Here is a 19092-nt window from a genome sequence, read left to right on the forward strand (position 1 = left end):
CTACTACCTAACAAAGTGGAAAGCTCACACCAATTCCTACACCGGAGAAACAAGAGGCAACGCCATCACAGACCACACAGCAAAGGCAGCGGCCCTCAAGCCGTGGGAGAAAAGAAGACATTGACAAAAACTTTGGACTTTGACTAAAAACTTTGGACTTTGACTAAAAACTTTGGACTTTGATAAAAACTTTGAACTTTGATAAAAACTTTGATATACTGAGGACTTTACAGTTACAAGCCAGCAAGGAAGAAAAGGAAAAATGGACGAAAAAGGGACGGCGTATGGCGAACAGTCAACAGAACTTGCCTACCACGGTCCCTGTGCCCCATGATGGCCCAGCTGATGCACGGAAAGACGCACCTCTCAAAGCAGCAATGATGTCGATGCTTGAACAAGGACGGGTGGCTCCTGGGTTTTCTGTAGCTGCTGCATCATTTATCCAATTTTGCATGATCTTTGCCGTAAGCAAATTTGCCACATCACACTTGCCTAGACCACTCTACCCATTTCAGGGATTGCCAATTGGCTACACTCAGCTCCCACTTGTTGGGAAGTATGAATATGTGCTTGTTGTTGTTGTTGTCTTTTCAGGTTGGAGACCTACTCTGTTACCAAAGCAAATAAGCAGGTAACCGCACAGAAGCTCATGAATGAGGTAATCTGCAGATATGGGCACCGGAAGTCAAACAAAGGTACACACTTCACAGGTGAAATAATGCAACACATCATGTCTGTTTTGGGGTATATTCCAGGCTTTTCACACACCCTACCATCCACGGAGTAGTGGGAAAGTAGATACAAAAGGCAATGGAGGAAATGGGCAAATTTTGAATTGAGTGTCTCCCATTAGTTCTTTCCCAGGAGGGTACATGCCACAGTAGCCAAGTTTGGGGAATGATTCTCTTGTTAATTTTGTCATAGGTCTCTCCAAGGAATTGTCAGTAACGCATTCTGCAGTCTCTGCTTTTCTCCCAGGTCCTACAGACGAGTGTCACAATCTGAAACCAGGTGACAGGGTCTATGTGAAAAAGTTTGAGAGAGAAACCTGGTTTGAAGGTCCTTACCAAATGTTGCTCACCACCCCAACTGCAGTCAAGCTCGAAAGAAAGTCCACTTGGATCCACACCTCGCACTGCAAAAAGGCCCTGGGTCCCGGAACACAGAACTCATGATCCTGCATATCCCTCACATGCTATAGGCAGGGGTGGAGACCTGGGCAGACATGGCTGTCACACGTGCAGGGGCAGGAAAGGAGGGGAACTGGAACCCCTGTTCCAGAGAATATGAAGCGGAAGTGACATTGTGGTACAATTCCTCTAACATACACCTTTGACTACTGTACACTAGCCCCCTGTTTCAGGGATCAGAACAAATTAATACAATCAAATGTGCAATATGAAGACTACAGTGAGGGTGAGAATCCAACACTGCATCGTGCTAAGAGAGAAGTTGACGCTCCAGGTGGTAACTTTGATCCACATGTATACATAGATGCAATAGGAGTGCCAAGGGGGGTGCCAGATGAATTTAATTCTAGAGATCAGGTTAAAGCAGGTTTTGAGTCCTTATTTGCTTTTGTCACTGTTAATAATAATGTAGATTGGATGATTTATATCTATTACAATCAGCAGAGGTTTGTAAACTACACCAGGCATGCTTTACAAGGGTTAGCTGACCAGTTAGGGCCCACTGCATCCATGGCGTTCCAAAATAGAGTGGCCCTGGATATGATTTTAGCAGAAAGAGGTGGAATATGTAACTTCCTGTATGTGTATTATCCCTTTGATCAAAAAGAGTATGAGTAAGGGACTGGACAATGTGACACCAACGTTTCCCTTGTTTGAAAAAGATGAAGAGCCAGTTCCGATAATGCCAACCACCGAACGTTACCAGAAGAATGGAAAAATGTACTAGTACTGCGCCTGCCCCGATCTCCTAAGATGGATTGTCAGTGGAATTCCCATTTGTCTAGGGATAGTGCAGAAGACCTTAGGTTCCAGCGAGGGCACACTCTGCTGGGTGTTAACTTGTACAGATAGAGGGTATGGATGCCCGGAAAATGAGCCCAGGGAATCCATGGCCTCCTTCTGAGGTGAGGTAGGGATCCGCCCTCCTAGGAGTAGGGCCTTACGGGCAGTGGGGAAACCCTGACGCAAGGGAGAGGCGACCGAGGAAGAGTGCAAGGCCTGGTGCTTGATCTCCATATTAAGTTTTTAGGGGGGTTTGTGAGGGTATATGTATATATTGCCATATGTTTTTTATGCTTTTATACCTGTATGCAAGTTCTATTCAATTCTAAAATGAGAAAAACTTAATCTGTCGCCTTACATCAGATATTCCAAAGGCCTTGCAAGGGGAAGACAAAATGTATCTTAAACACCGCAAGGAAGAATCGGACACAAAGGCCGTGTGCTTGGCTGTTTTCCCAGAAGCGCCGTATCTAGATAACGACTGTTCAACTACGTATATAACTTTCACTGTCTCAGGCGGAAATCCGGACTTCACATATATGGTTATGCGGTGAATTTGAGCCAATGAGACCATCACCCATTCCTAGTGATGTGACCAAATGTTATAAGATCCCATGTAATCTGTAATAAAGTGCGCAGTCATGTCCCTGTGTGAGGAACTATACCAGACCTCCGTGTGTGGTGTCTCTTCTTTACCGCCGGCAGCGGGGCATTGGGGTGGGCCTGATTGGTGCTGTACGCAGAATTTCCCTGACACAAGGACATGCGCCGTAGTATATCTCTCTTGATGTTGTAGCCATGGTTTAGCGTGCACCTATACATTTCTATTGGGATATATTTCCAATGGGTAGTGCTGACCCCCCTTTTTTCCCTTTCTGTAGTATATCTCTCTATCAGTGTTGCACGTGATAGTCTGCAGGATCTGGTACGTACCTGCAGAATTGCAAAAGGTTTTCTGAGTGTCAATATTACAACACGCGACACATTTTCCACATGCCTCGCATCCCCAAAAAGCCTTCATTCTCAAAAATGCATTCAATTTGTCCACCGGAACGGTAACTTCTGACTAATCTGTCTCAAAGACTGGGTGCTCCCTGAAATGAAAATCGGATCAAACATCAAAAGATTCCAATATGTGTCCACGACCCCCCTAACCTCTCTCCAATGGGAGTTAAAAGGAGAAACATATCTCACCGGGCCATCAGAACGTATACCATCTCTTGGTCTCTTTGCCAATAATTCAGCTCATTTCTGGTGTCTAGCTCAGCTATATGCCTCATTGCCCTATCCCTATCTCTAAATCTATCACTCAGCTTTGCAGCCCTCCTCCCAAAAGTTTGTTCATCACAACATATCCATTTCAATCTTTATAATGGGCCGACAGGTATTATTATTCTCTAGGTATTGGTATTACTATTAGTATTACTACAGGTATTATTATTATCTAGATATTTTGGATGGAAAAACAATTCTAAAAGTTTACATTTTTATCTAGCCTCGTGGATCTGATCGGTGAGGGGAGATGAAACCACTTACCGGAAGCCCCTGCAATGTTCCCCAACGAGATCTTTTTCCACAAACCTTTCTCTGGCTTCAGCGCATCTGCCATTTGGTGAAAAGGCAGACGCAAGCGCAGAAGCCGTTGAGGGCCCGGCAAATTTAAAATTTCCTTGCTACCAAAGGAGATTTTGCTAACAAAGGTAGCTGAGAGCCTGAAACACTGACCAGAGGCTGGAGTGAGCGGCCCCGGTTGTATGATCGCCTTTATCCAATGGTATAAAAAGGTAGAGATCTCCTTTATTAAGATGGCTACCTGTAATCCCTACGTGCTCTACAAGAAGTCCCAGGGAACGGTCACAATCCTGTAGTTCCAGGAGCAACTTCTTAAGCGCCTTCAGTTTGAGACCACCTGTAGTGTTTCCAGCAATGGGTTTGGACCCACGGGTGTAGTAGCTATGCAGGTGCAGAGAGTTGTCAGAGAAGAGGCAGGGGTGGGTATTGGTAGGTCTCAGTTTGGATTTGCAGAGTAGCAGGCAGGAAGTGTTTGACTAAGGCTGTGCAGCACAATAATCACATGCTGGTGTAGTGGCAAGGTCATGCTTTTATAATGAGCCTAAATAGGAACAGAGGTGGGTCAGGATAGGGGCTCGTTTGTAGGATCTGGGAACAAGGTAAAGAGTCTTGTGGGGGAATTGTCCAAAGGCTGGATGGCTCAAGGAGAGCTACTGACTTGAGTGCAAGAGGTTCCAGGTTCGATCCCTGACACCACCGCACCTCAGCAAGATTATGAGTCTGAGGAAGTGCAAAACCTCACAGAGCGCCACGTCCTGCAACCCATGTTCTTCGGGGGATATTTCTTGCCCTCAGTGGCATGCACTGAGATCAAGAAATATCCCCCAAAGAAGTGTTGGGTTTGCCACAAGCATGGGAGGAGGGACACCTGGCTTTATTGCCCCATGTGCCTATCCCAGCCAGGCCTCTGTAATTACCCTTCTTTTTAGACATACCACACAGTTTACATTATTACTTTTATCCAAGATTTAGAGAATGACAAAAAAATCTGTACAATGCACCTCATGTTTATTAAGGCAGTAACACTGTACTGCTCCAAATTGGTTATTGAGAAGTGCATGCAGGCAGAGTAATGAAGGCTGACACAATGCTTGTATCAATGTCATTATGCTTCTGATTTATTAATAACATCATGGTAAATATATACTCCAAATGACGTAGCAATAGAGGTACATACTCCTAAAATCATAAGAACTCGTGATAGGCTAATGATTAAGATATGTTAATGCCTTAAGGTGTGTGTTACTACTAAAATAGGTGATTTAGAAGAAACAAAGACAAAACAAAACTTAACGGAGGATAGACGTTTTAATATAACTGCTTAGCCTAAGGAAAGTGAAAAGGGAGGGGGAGGAGAGTAGCTCCCCTTATCAGAATATAGAACTGTTCATGAGAAAAGCCTGTGGGAGGTAGATACAAGAATCTAATTAATTCTAGTGTATAATATGAACAAGTTAACTATTTAGATGCTGCTATTTACATGGAAGCAATATATATATATATATATATATATATATTATATATATATATATATATATATATATATATATATATATATATATATATATATATATATATATATATATATACATATATGTATATGTATATCAAGTTTTTGCATAGGCTGATGTGAGAAACATATTAAAGTATATACACAATAGAATACGTATATTATAACTATAACACGGTTCACCAGTTGGAGAATACCAGAGAGGCATAACACACTACAGAAGTAGCAAGCAGAAGAGAAAGATGATACAACAGAGAGGTAAAGAGCACAGGAAAACGATGATGCACTAGAGAGGTGGAAAACACCAGAGAGGGATGACACCCTACAGAGGTGGAGAATACGGAGATAGAACATATACTAGATAGGTGGACAATACTAGAGAAATGGAGAGAATGGGAGAAAGATTATGTACTACAGAGGTAGAGAAAACTGAGACATTGCATATACTAGAAAGGTTTGGAACACAGGAGAAGGTTTATACACTAGAGAGATGGAGAACTATACAGGAGAAAATAGAGAAGATTCTTCTACCTGAGAGGGAAATTTACTGACTTTATGGCTGTTGGATAAATATGCACGTTATAAATATAGTGACGCATCAATGTTCTTTAGACAGTCCTACTAACCCTAGAATACGCTCTTAATGAGGGACATTTCTCATGATCCTTTCTTCTTCATCATCTCTGCTTCTCATCCTCCATTAATTCTTCTGTTGTGTTGAGTTTTTGCAGTCGTTGTTATTCACCTCTCTCCATATTGTGAGCAGGTCGTCTGGGCTTATTCCATGCACGACCATTGCCTTCTTGTATCTACACACCTCATACTTCAGCCCCGAAACATAGAACCGAGGGTCATGTCTGAAGATTAATTTTGCTGCCAAAGCCAAGAAGCCGAAATAAACATCGTCCAATGGGAAAACTGGTATTTTCCGAGAAGCTTCATATAGACGGGGCACTGACAGTCCAGAGAAGATGAAGCCTCCACCTGACACAAAGCCAGGATAGAATTCCATTGGGTAGAGAGTCTGGGTGATTCGGTATTTAGTGTGACGCATCACAGGTGGGCGATTTTGATGGAATCCATGGATTATATTTGGAGAACCAAAATCTCTAATAAGATCTATCATTAGTTCTACATTCACAAACACATCGTCATCACCTGCCGAAAGAAAGAAGACGTTACCAATCATATATGGTCATTGGGGAAATAACCTCGCACACTGGATTCCTATAAGGCACTATTCACACAGATGACTTTTAGATCTAATTCTGTAACTGAGTTAGCATGGAGAGAACTCGGAGCTATTAAGATAGACAGGGCTCTTCAGATCAGCTATTTTTTCCACAGACCGATAATCCATATAAAAACTCACAGTGTGTTCGGAAACCTGTCCATACATTTCCGGAGACCTCCGACACAACTACTGATAGGATTCCCTGACAGCTCATGGCTGGAGCTCTGTGAGGGCTGCATGCTGTTTTCGTGACGAGCTGTAGTTTTTTGGTACTATATTGGGATACATATGGCTTTTTTAATGACTTTTATTGTATTTTATTGGGAGGTGAAATTAAGGGAAAAAAAGCATTTTGGCTCCGTTTTTTAGCATTTCTTTTTATAGCATTTGCTGTGCAAGATAAAAAGTGTAGTTTAATTCGGACCTAATTCTTACCAACCGGGAGGGAATGGTTGAGGAAGTAAGGGTGGCTGGGACCTTAGGAGGCAGGGATCATGATATCCTTGGATGTTGGATAACAAGGGGAGGAAGACCTAGGAAGACTCAGACCTCAAGGATGGATTTCAGAAAGGCTGATTTTACTGAACTCAGAAAGAGGAAGAATCCAATGGCTGGATGATCTTAAGGACAGAAATGTCCAAGAAGGTTGGGAAATATTGTGAAATGAGATTCTCAAAGCACAATCATTACCAATTCCTAAAAGAAGGAAGAATGGGAAACATTTAAAGAGACCCGGATGGATGAACACAGAACTTGCACACATGTTAAAGAGGAAGGAAAATATGTTTATCAAATGGAAAGAGGAAGAATATCTAAAGAAGAATATAATGGGGTCTGCAGAAACTGTAGGGCAAGGGTCAGAAAAGCTAAAGCTGATAATGAATTGAGGCTTGTAAGTGAGGCCAAAAGCAATAGAAAAGGATTTAGGAGTCAAAAGCAAAAGAAAAGTCAGAGATGCTATTGGATGCTTACAGAATGAAAATGGGGAATTGGTTAAGAATGTTATTGAGAAGGACGGACTGTTAAATTCCTATTTTGTATCTGTTTCCTCTCAGAAAGTAGATGTAACATCAGCTGATCTTCCCTGTGCTATTGGGGGAATAAAAGAATGCAGGCTATCTGTAAGCAGAGAGATGGTGAGGGAACACTTAGCTAACTTAAATGTATTCAAGTTTCAAGGTCCAGATGAATTACATCCCAGGATACTAAAGGAAGCAGTGGAGGTAATTGCTGAACCACTCGCTGGAATCTGTGAGAATTCCTGGAGAACAGGAGAAGTCCCAAAAGATTGGAAAAGGGCAAATGTTGTCCCTATCTTCAAAAAAGGGAAGAATCCAGGAAACTACAGGCCTGTGAGCCTGACTTCTATACCAGGAAAGATCTTTGTACAAATTATTAAACAGCATATATGCAAGTACTTGGATGAAAATGGAGTAATTAACCAGAGCCAGCATGGGTCTGTAACAAACAAGTCATGCCAGATGAATCTAATTTCCTTCTATGATAGTATCAGCGACTGGGTTGATCAGGGAAATGTGGTGGATATAGTATATTTTGACCTTAGTAAAGCATTTGACAAAATATCTCATACCATCCTTATTGAAAAAAATGTCCAAATCTGGGATTGACAAGGCAACTGGTAGGTGGATTCACAACTGGCTGAGTGATCGTACTCAAAGAGTGGTCATAAATGGCTGCACATCCAAGTGGAAGAATGTATGAAATGGGGCACCACAAGGCTCTGTCCTGGGCCCAGTGTTGGTCAGCAATGTTATAAATGATCTGGAGGAGGGAATTGATGGGAAACTGATCAAATTTGCCGACGACACAAAGCTAGGAGGGATAGCTAACACTATGGAAGAGAGAGAGAGAGGATTCAAAAAGATCTAGAAAAGCTTGAACAGTGGTCGGCGACTAACAGAATGGTATTTAACAAGGAGAAATGCAAAGTCCTACATCTGGGCAAGAAAAATGAAGAAAGCACATACAGAATGGGAGGAATCGGGCTAAGCAGCAGCACATGTGAAAAAGACTTGGGTATACTAATAGATCATAGACTGAACATGAGTCAACAATGTGATGCAGCAGCCAAAAAGGCAAACCCAATTCTGGGATGTACTAAGAGAAGCATATAGTCTAGATCACGTGAGGTCATTATCCCCCTCTACTCTTCCTTAGTCAGGCCTCATCTCGAATACTGGGTCCAGTTCTGGGCACCCCACTTTATACAAGACATAGACAAACTGCAGCAAGTTCAGAGAAGAGTTACCAAGATGGTGAGCGGTCTGCAAATCATGTCCTATGAGGAACGGGTAAAGGATCTGGGAATGTTTAGCAGACGAGAAGGCTGAGAGGAGACTTAATAGCCGTCTACAAATATCTGAAGGGCTGTCACAATGCAGAGGGATCAGCCCTATTCTCATCTGTACAAGGAAAGACTAGAAGCAATGGGATGAAACTGAAAGGGAGGAGACACAGATTAGATATTAGATAGTGAGGGTGATCAATGAGTGGAACAGGTTGTCACAGTGCAGAGGGATCAGCCCTATTCTCATCTGTACAAGGAAAGACTAGAAGCAATGGGATGAAACTGAAAGGGAGGAGACACAGATTAGATATTAGACAGTGAGGGGGATCAATGAGTGGAACAGGTTACCACGGGAGGCCATCTTTTTTTTTTACATTTTTATGATCCTGTAGGGGACCTGATCCTCATGATAATGTATTGCTGTACTTCTGTTCTGCAATGCACTACTGCCAATCATAGCAGTCATAGGCTATGGCAGACTCTGACACCACTGTTTGGTGTCTGGTAGCAACCTATTGGCCCTCCAGGATTACATCACGGCAGGATGATGATGACATGAAAGGAGCACCCTCTCATCTCTGTGAATCCTTTACACACTGCAATAAACATTGATTGTGGCATGTGAGGAGTTAACAGTAGTGATTTGTGTTCTCACAGACCCCCCCCCCCCCCGCTCCTACTACGTATGGCAAGGGCTTCGCTTCTGAGCCCACGACACATAGGACATAAGCTTACATATATTTGTAGGAACACCTTCTGCCAGGATGTACATTTACATCCTGGGGTGGGAAGAGGTTAGGCACCTCTCCCGCACCCCTAATGTCTGGGGAGGGGGTCACTCGTTTGGTGCCTCATACTCCGCAGGTCTAGAGTTCGGTCGTTGCTCCGAGACGTGAGTCAGGTGGGTGTTACTTCGGAAGCCACCGCTATGGTTATGATCTTGTGATGTGTTTGGAGTACAATGTGAGCCTGCAGCAGACAGCGGGGCTCGGCACCTGGTGATGGCTCCTGCAGTTATAATACAGCATTCTGAGATACAGAGCGTTCCTCCGTCTTACGTCTTCTTCTGTTATTTCTTCACGCATTATTTTAACTAAGGGGGGTGATGCCAACATGCCCTTTTTACTGACCTCAATAATAGGCATTAAACCGACGCTGGATGGCAGACTGCTGACAGCCCGGCTCCTGCAGACTAAACTGTGTCAGGTGGTAATCCCACCGCACCTCTCCAGACCAGCAGCAATGAAGGCAAAGCTTTATCCCGCTTGTTGGAAAAAGTAAAAAAAAGCGAGATAAAGGTGTGGTGGGACTCTGATAGTCCCTCTAAACATGTGGATGTGAATATGATCCCACCAGGGCTCCGCATGAAGACATCCCAACCACCGAGCTCTCAAAGGAATTCATCGAACGATGGAAGGAGATCCCTCTGAAAGGGCTTTAAACCTCAGTAAGCTCATCATTGGGTATAACAGAACTAAACGGGACACCTTAAAGAAGGGTCTGAGGGCTCTGATAAAGGAAAAGGCCATGCCTTCAGCAAGAAACCAAAAGATCATTTAGGAACTCTGGAAGATTCTATTGTGCAAATAGAAAAAGGAAGTTAGATGGAGATCGAAAAGATTAGGAGTCAAATACAAAACTACAATTGGGGAAGTAACCCACAATAAAGAACAGAAGGGAGCCCACCAGAAGCAGAGGAGCTAATCGGGTCACATTCACAGCCTCGGAAACAGAGGATTTACACAGACGCCCAGACCTCCAGCTTTAACTCTTCCAGCTCTGAAGCCAATGCTAACACATACAAATGGCCAGGGAAAAGGAATGCATATCCTACAAAAACCGGAGAAAGAAGTGCAAGGAACACCCGCAGATATCCCATCCGAAGATATCCCAGCGGAAGATATCCCAGCGGAAGATATCCCAGCGGAAGATTTCCCAGCCGAAGATATCCCAGCCGAAGATATCCCAGCCGAAGATATCCCAGGGAAAATATCCCAGCGGAAGATATCCCAGCGGAAGATATCCCAGCGGCAGATATCCCAGCAGAAGATATCCCAGCCGAAGATATCCCAGCCGAAGATATTCCAGCCGCAGATATCCCAGCCAAAGATATCCCAGCGGAAGATTTCCCAGTGGAAGATATCCCAGCCGAAGATATCCCAGCCAAAGATATCCCAGGGAAAATATCCCAGCGGAAAATATCCCAGCGGAAGATATCCCAGCAGAAGATATCCCAGCAGAAGATATCCCAGCCGAAGATATCCAAGCCGAAGATATCCAAGCCGAAGATATCCCAGGGAAAATATCCCAGACGAAGATATCCCAGCGGAAGATATCCCAGTGGCAGATATCCCAGCGGAAGATATCCCAGTGGCAGATATCCCAGCAGAAGATATCCCAGCCGAAGATATCCCAGCCAAAGATATTCCAGCCGAAGATATCCCAGCCAAAGATATCCCAGCGGAAGATTTCCCAGTGGAAGATATCCCAGCCGATGATATCCCAGCCAAAGATATCCCAGGGAAAATATCCCAGCGGAAAATATCCCAGCGGAAGATATCCCAGCAGAAGATATCCCAGCAGAAGATATCCCAGCAGAAGATATCCCAGCCGAAGATATCCAAGCCGAAGATATCCAAGCCGAAGATATCCCAGGGAAAATATCCCAGCGGAAGATATCCCAGCGGAAGATATCCCAGCGGAAGATATCCCAGCCAAAGATATCCCAGCCGAAGATATCCCAGCCGAAGATATCCCAGCCGAAGATATCCCAGCCGGCACAGGAGATTCAGGAACAGAACACTGATAATGACATTATTAGAGATGAGCAAGCACCAAAATGCTCGGGTGCTCATGAGGTAGACATGAGATAGATAGATGATGAATAGATAGATAGATAGATAGTAGAGATGAGCGAGCACCAAAATGCTCGGGTGCTCGTTACTCGGGACGAAATTATCGCAATGCTCGAGGGTTCGTTTTGAGTAACGAACCCCATTGAAGTCAATGAGCGACTCGAGCATTTTTGTATATCGCCGATGCTCACTAAGGTTTCCATTTGTGAAAATCGGGGCAATTCAAGAAAGTGATGGGAACGACACAGCAATGGATAGGGCAGGCGAGGGGCTACATGTTGGGCTGCATCTCAAGTTCCCAGGTCCCACTATTAAGCCACAATAGCGGCAAGAATGAGCCACCCCCTAACAATTTTTACTTCGGACAAACCCTCATTAGCAAGGCATACCTTAGCTAAGCACCACAATACCTCCAACAAAGCACAATCACTGCCTGCATGACACTCCGCTGCCACTTCTGCTGGGTTACATGCTGCCCAACCCCCCCCCCTCCCCCGCACGACCCAGTGTCCACAGCGCACACCAAAGTGTCCCTGCGCAGCCTTCAGCTGCCCTCATGCCACATGCTGGCTTCATAGCCACACCACCCTCATGTCTATTTATAAGTGCATCTGCCATGAGGAGGAACCGCAGGCACACACTGCAGAGGGTTGGCACGGCCAGGCAGCGGCCCTCTTTAACAGTGTTGGCGATAGCCCACAATGCTGTTGAGAATTGGTAATAGATTGACGTTCGATCTTCATTCCAATCCTGTGCCACCTCCGTCAGGAGCTGCAAACGTGGGCATAAAGGGGACTCCGCTGCCAGCCAAGCACTTCTACACATCTCCACAATGCAGCAATACTCGGTGTGGGAAGTATGTGAGCGGGCCCTGGGTCAGCCTCTGTCTCAGCAAACACCTTGTGTGGCCCAAGGTGCTACGAGTGACATAGCAATGGGGACTCCATGTGTCCACACACTACTCATTCTGTTTGGGTGTCGGATACCTCATCGACAACGCAAGGGGTAAACCATATGTACTCTGCACCCTACCCAAGTCTGTCAGTGTTTTGGGGACAGACAGGAACAACTCCACTATGGCAAGTCTGTGTGCAACCACAGCATGGGTGGCTAGCAGGAACACACAGACGGTACATAAAGAAATCCCATTGCAGTGCCCCGGATAGCTGAGGTTACGTGAGAGCAAATACATGTTGGCTGCGGCCCACACGCCATGCCTTAGACATTCAGTTTTTTGGGGGGACCAGATAGGTAGAACACCGCGATGAGAAGACTTAGTGCCCCCATAGTATGCACAGACCCCTGTAATATTCCTGTAGCAAAGGTATAAGCTGACCCCTGTAACAGTTATGCTGCAGAAGTCTAGGGAGACCCCAGTAACATTTCTGTAGTAACAGTATAGACAGACCCCAGTAACATTTCATTAGCAGAAGTATAGGCAGACCCCTGTAAGATTTCTGCAGCAGAAGTATAGGCAGAGCCCTGTAACATTTACGTGCCAGAAGTATAGGCAGACCCCAGTAACATTTTAGTAGAAGAAGCATAGGCAGACCCCTGTAACATTTCTGTAGTGGAAGTATAGGCAGACCCCAGTAACAGTTATGTAGCAGGAGTATAGGCAGAGCCCTGTAACATTTCTGTAGCAGCAGTATAGGCAGACCCCTACCACCATTTCTGTTGTTGAAGTATAGGCAGACCCCAGTAACATTTTTGTAGCAGAAGTATTCGCAGACCCCTGTATCATTTCTGTAGTAACACTATAGACAGATCCCAGTAACATTTCTGTAGCAGAAGTATAGGCAGACCCCTGTAACATTCAAGTGGCAGCAGTATAGGCAGACCCCTGTAACATGTAAGTGGCAGCAGTATAGGCAGACCCCTGTAACATTTATGTAGCAGCAGTATTGGTAGACCCCTGTAACATTTCAGTAGCAGCAGTATATGCAGACCCCTGTAACATTTCAGTAACAGCAGTACAGGCAGAGGCCAGTATTTGTAACATTTCAGTAGTAACAGTATAGACAGACCCCAGTAACATTTCTGTTGTAATAGTATAGACAGCGCCGAGTAACATTTCAGTAGTAACAGTATAGGCAGACCCCAGTAATGTTTCTGTTGCAGCAGTATAGGCAGACCCCTGTAACATTTATGTAGCAGCAGCATTGGCAGACCCCTGTAACATTTCAGTAGCAGCAGTATATGCAGACCCCTGTAACATTTCAGTAGCAGCAGTACAGGCAGAGCCCAGTATTTGTAACATTTCAGTAGTAACAGTATAGACAGACCCCAGTAACATTTCTGTAGTAACAGTATAGGCAGACCCCTGCAACGTTTCTGTAGTAGCAGTATTAGTAGACCCCTGTAACATTTCTGTAGCAGCAGTATAAGCAGACCCCTGAAACATTAATGTAGCAGAAGCATAGGCAGACCCCTGTAACATTTTTGTAGCAGCAGTATAGGCAGACCCCAGTAACATTTCTATAGAAGTAAAAAATAATACGCAAGGCTGCAAAAAGGCCTAGCTGGGTAAGAATTCTGCCTGCGGAGCCCGTCACGGCCGTGTGAAGCCGGCCTAAGAGCTCAGGAGCGGCAAAACATTTAATAGAAACACTTAATAGAAACACTTGATAGACATGCAGACACATTCATTGCACAGATGGCTAAAAAAAGCAGGAAACTCAAGGCAGATCAGAAGGGGTTATTGAGGAGGGAAGCCTACTGGACGTTACGATTAGATAGCAGACCTCCAGCAGGTCTGAACGTTACATCACATTTATTGTAGATTTACTGACAGGAATGTCATTTTTTATTAAATTCTTGTGCTAAAAATTTATATCAAACGAAATTTATGCTTAAAACACTTTTGTGGAGATTTTTATGACATATTTAATGTTTTAATATAATATACCATATATACTGGAGTATCAGCCGACCCGAGTGTAAGCCGGGTCAATGCGTTTTACCACAAAAAACTGGTAAAACTTATTGACTAGAGTATAAGCCGAGTGTCCCCGGGGTGATGGTCTCCCCGGCGGTGCGGCAAGTTGCTTGAGAATTCTCCCGCTATTATCTCCCTGCTCGGCTTGGAATTCCCCTGCGGTTAGTGCTGTGTAGGTAAGCGCTGTAATTGGATCAAGCGCCAGCCAATCACAGCCAACACTCGATAAACCAATCACAGACATTAAGGGATGTAGAGATGAGCGAACGCGTTCGTCCGAGCTTGATATTCGTGCGAATATTAGGGTGTTCGGGATGTTCGTTATTCGTAACGAACACCATGCGGTGTTCTGGTTACTTTCACTTCCTTCCCTGAGACGTTAGCGCGCTTTTCTGGCCAATTGAAAGACAGGGAAGGCATTACAACTTCCCCCTGTGATGTTCAAGCCCTATACCACCCCCCTGCTGTGAGTGGCTGGGGAGATCAGGTGTCACCCGAACATAAAAGTCGGCCCCTCCCGCGGCTCGCCTCAGATGCGGTGTGAGTTAGATGAGGGACAGTGCTGTTTGTACCGGAGCTGCTGTAGGGAAAGAATTGGTAGTTAGTGTAGGCTTCAAGACCCCCCAAAGGTCCTTATTAGGGCCACTGATAGCTGTGTGTTGGCTGCTGTTAGCAGTGGCAAATTTTTTTTTCCTCAAAATCGCCTCTGCAGACCGTTGCACCTGGCATTAGGGACAGAAGTGCTGCATAGGCAGGGAGAGTGTTAGGAGTGAGTGTAGCCTTCAAGAACCTCAACGGTCCTTTCTAGGGCCATATTTATCCGTGTGCAGTACTGTCCAGGCTGCTGTTAGCTGTGCTGCATTTTTTTTTGCTTCTCAAAATCGCCTCTGCAGACCATTGCACCCTCCATTGATACTGCAGGGAAAGAATTGTATAGGCAGGGCCACAACACAGTTATTATTCATAGAATATACGCAGTGCTGCCTTTTGGTGGAAAAAAACTGAAAACAAATCTATTTGTCCAGCCTCTGTCCGTCCTAACGCCTGTGGACACGTGTGAGCTGCGTGAAAAACATTGCTAAATCAGACGCACCCAGCTACGCTTTACTGCTGGCTTCGCCATTTGCTTTCCTTAATTGGGAAAAAAATACCTGCTCTCCAAGAGTTATAATAACTCTGCTACCCTCACGTTCTGTGACACATAAGCAGGGACACAGCACAGTTATTAAACTTAGATAATTCATTCACTAGAGGCAGTGGGGCCTTTCGTTTTCCAAAAAGGGCAAAAATTATATTTGGCCTGCAGTCTTGCGCCAATTTATTTCCTGCCTGTGAAATCAAATCACTGGTAATACAGCATGCTGAGGGGTAGGGGTAGGCCTAGAGGACGTGGACGCGGCCGAGGACGCGGAGGGCCAAGTCAGGGTGTGGGCACAGCCCGAGCTCCTGATCCCGGTGTGTCGCAGCCGACTGCTGCGCGATTAGGAGAGAGGCACGTTTCTGGCGTCCCCACATTCATGCCCAATTAATGGGTCCATGCGGGAGACGGTTATTAGAAAATGAGCAGTGTGAGCAGGTCCTGTCCTGGATGGCAGAAAGTGCTTCGAGCAACCTATCGTCAACACGCAGTTCTGCGCCGTCCACTGCTGCAAATCCGAATCCTCTGTCTGCTGCTCCTCCTTCCTCCCAGCCTCCTCACTTCACTACAATGACACCTGCTCAGGAGCGGGAACACTCCCAGGAACTGTTCTCGGGCCCCTGCTTAGATTGGGCAGCAGCGGTTCCTCTCCCACCAGAGGAGTTTATCGTCACTGATGCCCAACCATTCGAAAGTTCCCGGGGTCCGAGGGAAGAGGCTGGGGACTTCCGCCAACTGTCTCAACAACTTTCTGTGGGTGAGGAGGACGATGACGATCAGACACAGTTGTCTTGCAGTGAGGTAGTAGTAAGGGCAGTAAGTCCAAGGGAGCAGCGCACAGAGGATTCGGAGGAAGAGCAGCAGGACGATGAGGTGACTGACCCCACCTGGTGTGCAACGCTTACTCAGGAGGACAGGTCTTCAGAGGGGGAGTCAAGGGCATCAGCAGGGCAGGTTGCAAGAGGCAGTGCGGTGGCCAGGGCCAGGGGTAGAGGCAGGGCCAGACCGAATAATCCACCAAGTGTTTCCCAAAGCGCCCCCTCGCGCCATGCCACCCTGCAGAGGCCGAGGTGCTCTAAGGTCTGGCAGTTTTTCACAGAGACGCCTGACGACCGACGAACAGTGGTGTGCAACCTTTGTTGCGCAAAGCTCAGCCGGGGAGCCAACACCAACAGCCTCACCACCACCACCATGCGCAGACATATGATGGCCAAGCACCCCACAAGGTGGGACGAAGGCCGTTCACCGCCTCCGGTTTGCACCCCTGCCTCTCCCCCTGTGCCCCAACCTGCCACTGAGATGCAACCCCCCTCTCAGGACACAGGCACTACCGCCTCATGGCCTGCACCCACACCCTCATCTCCGCTGTCCTCGGCCCCATCCAGCAGTGTAGTTCAGCGCACCGTTCAGCCGTCGCTTGCGCAAGTGTTCGAGCGCAAGCGCAAGTACGCCGCCACGCACCCGCACGCTCAAACGTTAACCGTCCGCATAGCCAAATTTATCAGCCTTGAGATGCTGCCGTATAGGGTTGTGGAAACGGAGTCCTTCAAAAGTATCATGGAGGCGGCGGCCCCGCGCTACTCAGTTCCCAGTCGCCACTACTTTTCCCGATGTGCCGTCCCAGCCCTGCACGACCACGTCTCCCGCAACATTGTGCGCGCCCTCACCAACGCGGTTACTGCCACGGTCCACTTAACAGACACGTGGACAAGCACAGGCGGGCAGGGCCACTACATCTCCCTGACGGCACACTGGGTGAATTTAGTGGAGGCTGGGACAGAGTCAGAGCCTGGGACCGCTCACGTCCTACCCACCCCCAGAATTGCGGGCCCCAGCTCGGTGCTGGTATCTGCGGAGGTGTATGCTTCCTCCACTAAAGCACCCTCCTCCTCCTCCTCCTCCTCTGTCTCACAATCAAGATGTGTCAGCAGCAGCATGTCGCCAGCAGTCGGTGTCGCGCGGTGTGGCAGCACAGCGGTGGGCAAGCGTCAGCAGGCCGTGCTGAAACTACTCAGCTTAGGCGATAAGAGGCACACGGCCCACGAACTGCTGCAGGGTCTGACACAGCAGACCGACCGCTGGCTTGCGCCGCTGAGCCTCCAACCGGGCATGGTCGTGTGTGACAACGGCCGTAACCTGGTGGCGGCTCTGCAGCTTGGCAGCCTCACGCACGTGCCATGCCTGGCCCACGTCTTTAATTTGGTGGTTCAGCGGTTTCTGAAAAGCTACCCACGCTTGTCAGACCTGCTCGTAAAGGCGCGCCGGCTCTGCGCACATTTCCGCAAGTCCCACACGGACGCTGCCACCCTGCGCACCCTGCAACATCACTTTAAGCTGCCAGTGCACCGACTGCTGTGCGACGTGCCCACACGGTGGAACTCTACGCTCCACATGTTGGCCAGGCTCTATGAACAGCGTAGAGCTATAGTCGAATACCAACTCCAACATGGCCGGCGCAGTGGGAGTCAGCCTCCTCAATTCCTTTCAGAAGAGTGGGCCTGGTTGGCAGACATCTGCCATGTCCTTGGTAATTTTGAGGAGTCTACCCAGGTGGTGAGCGGCGATGCTACAATCATTAGCGTCACCATTCCTCTGCTATGCATCTTGAGAAATTCCCTGCAAACCATAAAGGCAGCTGCTTTGCGCTCGGAAACGGGGGCGGGGGAAGACAGTATGCCGCTGGATAGTCAGGGCACCCTCCTGTCTATATCTCAGCGCGTACAGGAGGAGGAGGAGGAGCATGAGGAGGATGAGGAGGAGGGGGAAGAGACAGCTTGGGCCGCTGCTGACGGTACACCGGCTGATTGCCTGTCATCCTTTCAGCGTGTATGGCCTGAGGAGGAGGAGGAGGAGGAGGAGGAGGATCCTGAAAGTGATCTTCCTAGTGAAGACAGCCATGTGTTGCGTACTGGTACCCTGGCACACATGGCTGACTTCATGTTAGGATGCCTTTCTCGTGACCCTCGCGTTGCACGCATTCTGGCCACGACGGATTACTGGGTGTACACACTGCTCGATCCACGGTATAAGGAGAACCTGCCCACTCTGATTCCCGAAGAGGAAAGGGGTTCGAGAGTGTTGCTATACCACAGGACCCTTGCGGACAAGCTGATGGTAAAATTCCCAGCCGACAGCGCTAGTGGCAGAAGGCGCAGTACCGAGGGCAAGGTAGCAGGGGATGTGCGTAGATCGAGCAGCATGTACAGCCCAGGCAGTGCAACAGTCTTTAAGGGCCTGGCCAGCTTTATGGCTCCCCACCAAGACTGTGTCACCGCTCCCCAGTCACGGCTGAGTCGGCGGGAGCACTGTAAAAGGATGGTGAGGGAGTACGTAGCGGATCGCACGACCATCCTTGGTGACGCCTCTGCCCCCTACAACTACTGGGTGTCGAAGCTGGACATGTGGCCTGAACTAGCGCTGTATGCCCTGGAGGTGCTTGCTTGTCCTGCGGCTAGCGTCTTGTCGGAGAGGGTGTTTAGTGTGGCTGGGGGAATCATCACGGATAAGCGTAGCCGCTTGTCAACCGACAGTGCCGACAGGCTTACACTCATCAAGATGAACAAA

At 47.1% G+C, this 19092-nt stretch overlaps 1 protein-coding gene across 2 annotated transcripts in view; it reads right to left on the minus strand.

The window, feature by feature from the left end:
* Positions 1–5141: 5141 nt before the first annotated feature.
* The window catches only part of LOC136613085 (beta-1,3-galactosyltransferase 5-like), a 173799-nt gene continuing 159848 nt past the window's right edge, over positions 5142–19092 (minus strand). For both annotated transcript variants that reach the window (XM_066593925.1, XM_066593924.1), the window contains exon 3: positions 5142–6213. In XM_066593925.1, the coding sequence (XP_066450022.1) occupies positions 5756–6213 (458 nt within the window). In that variant the 3' untranslated portion in view covers positions 5142–5755. The remainder of the gene's footprint in view (positions 6214–19092) is intronic.

This window comes from Eleutherodactylus coqui, chromosome 2 (genome assembly GCF_035609145.1).
Source record: "Eleutherodactylus coqui strain aEleCoq1 chromosome 2, aEleCoq1.hap1, whole genome shotgun sequence".
Lineage (NCBI taxonomy): Eukaryota > Metazoa > Chordata > Amphibia > Anura > Eleutherodactylidae > Eleutherodactylus > Eleutherodactylus coqui.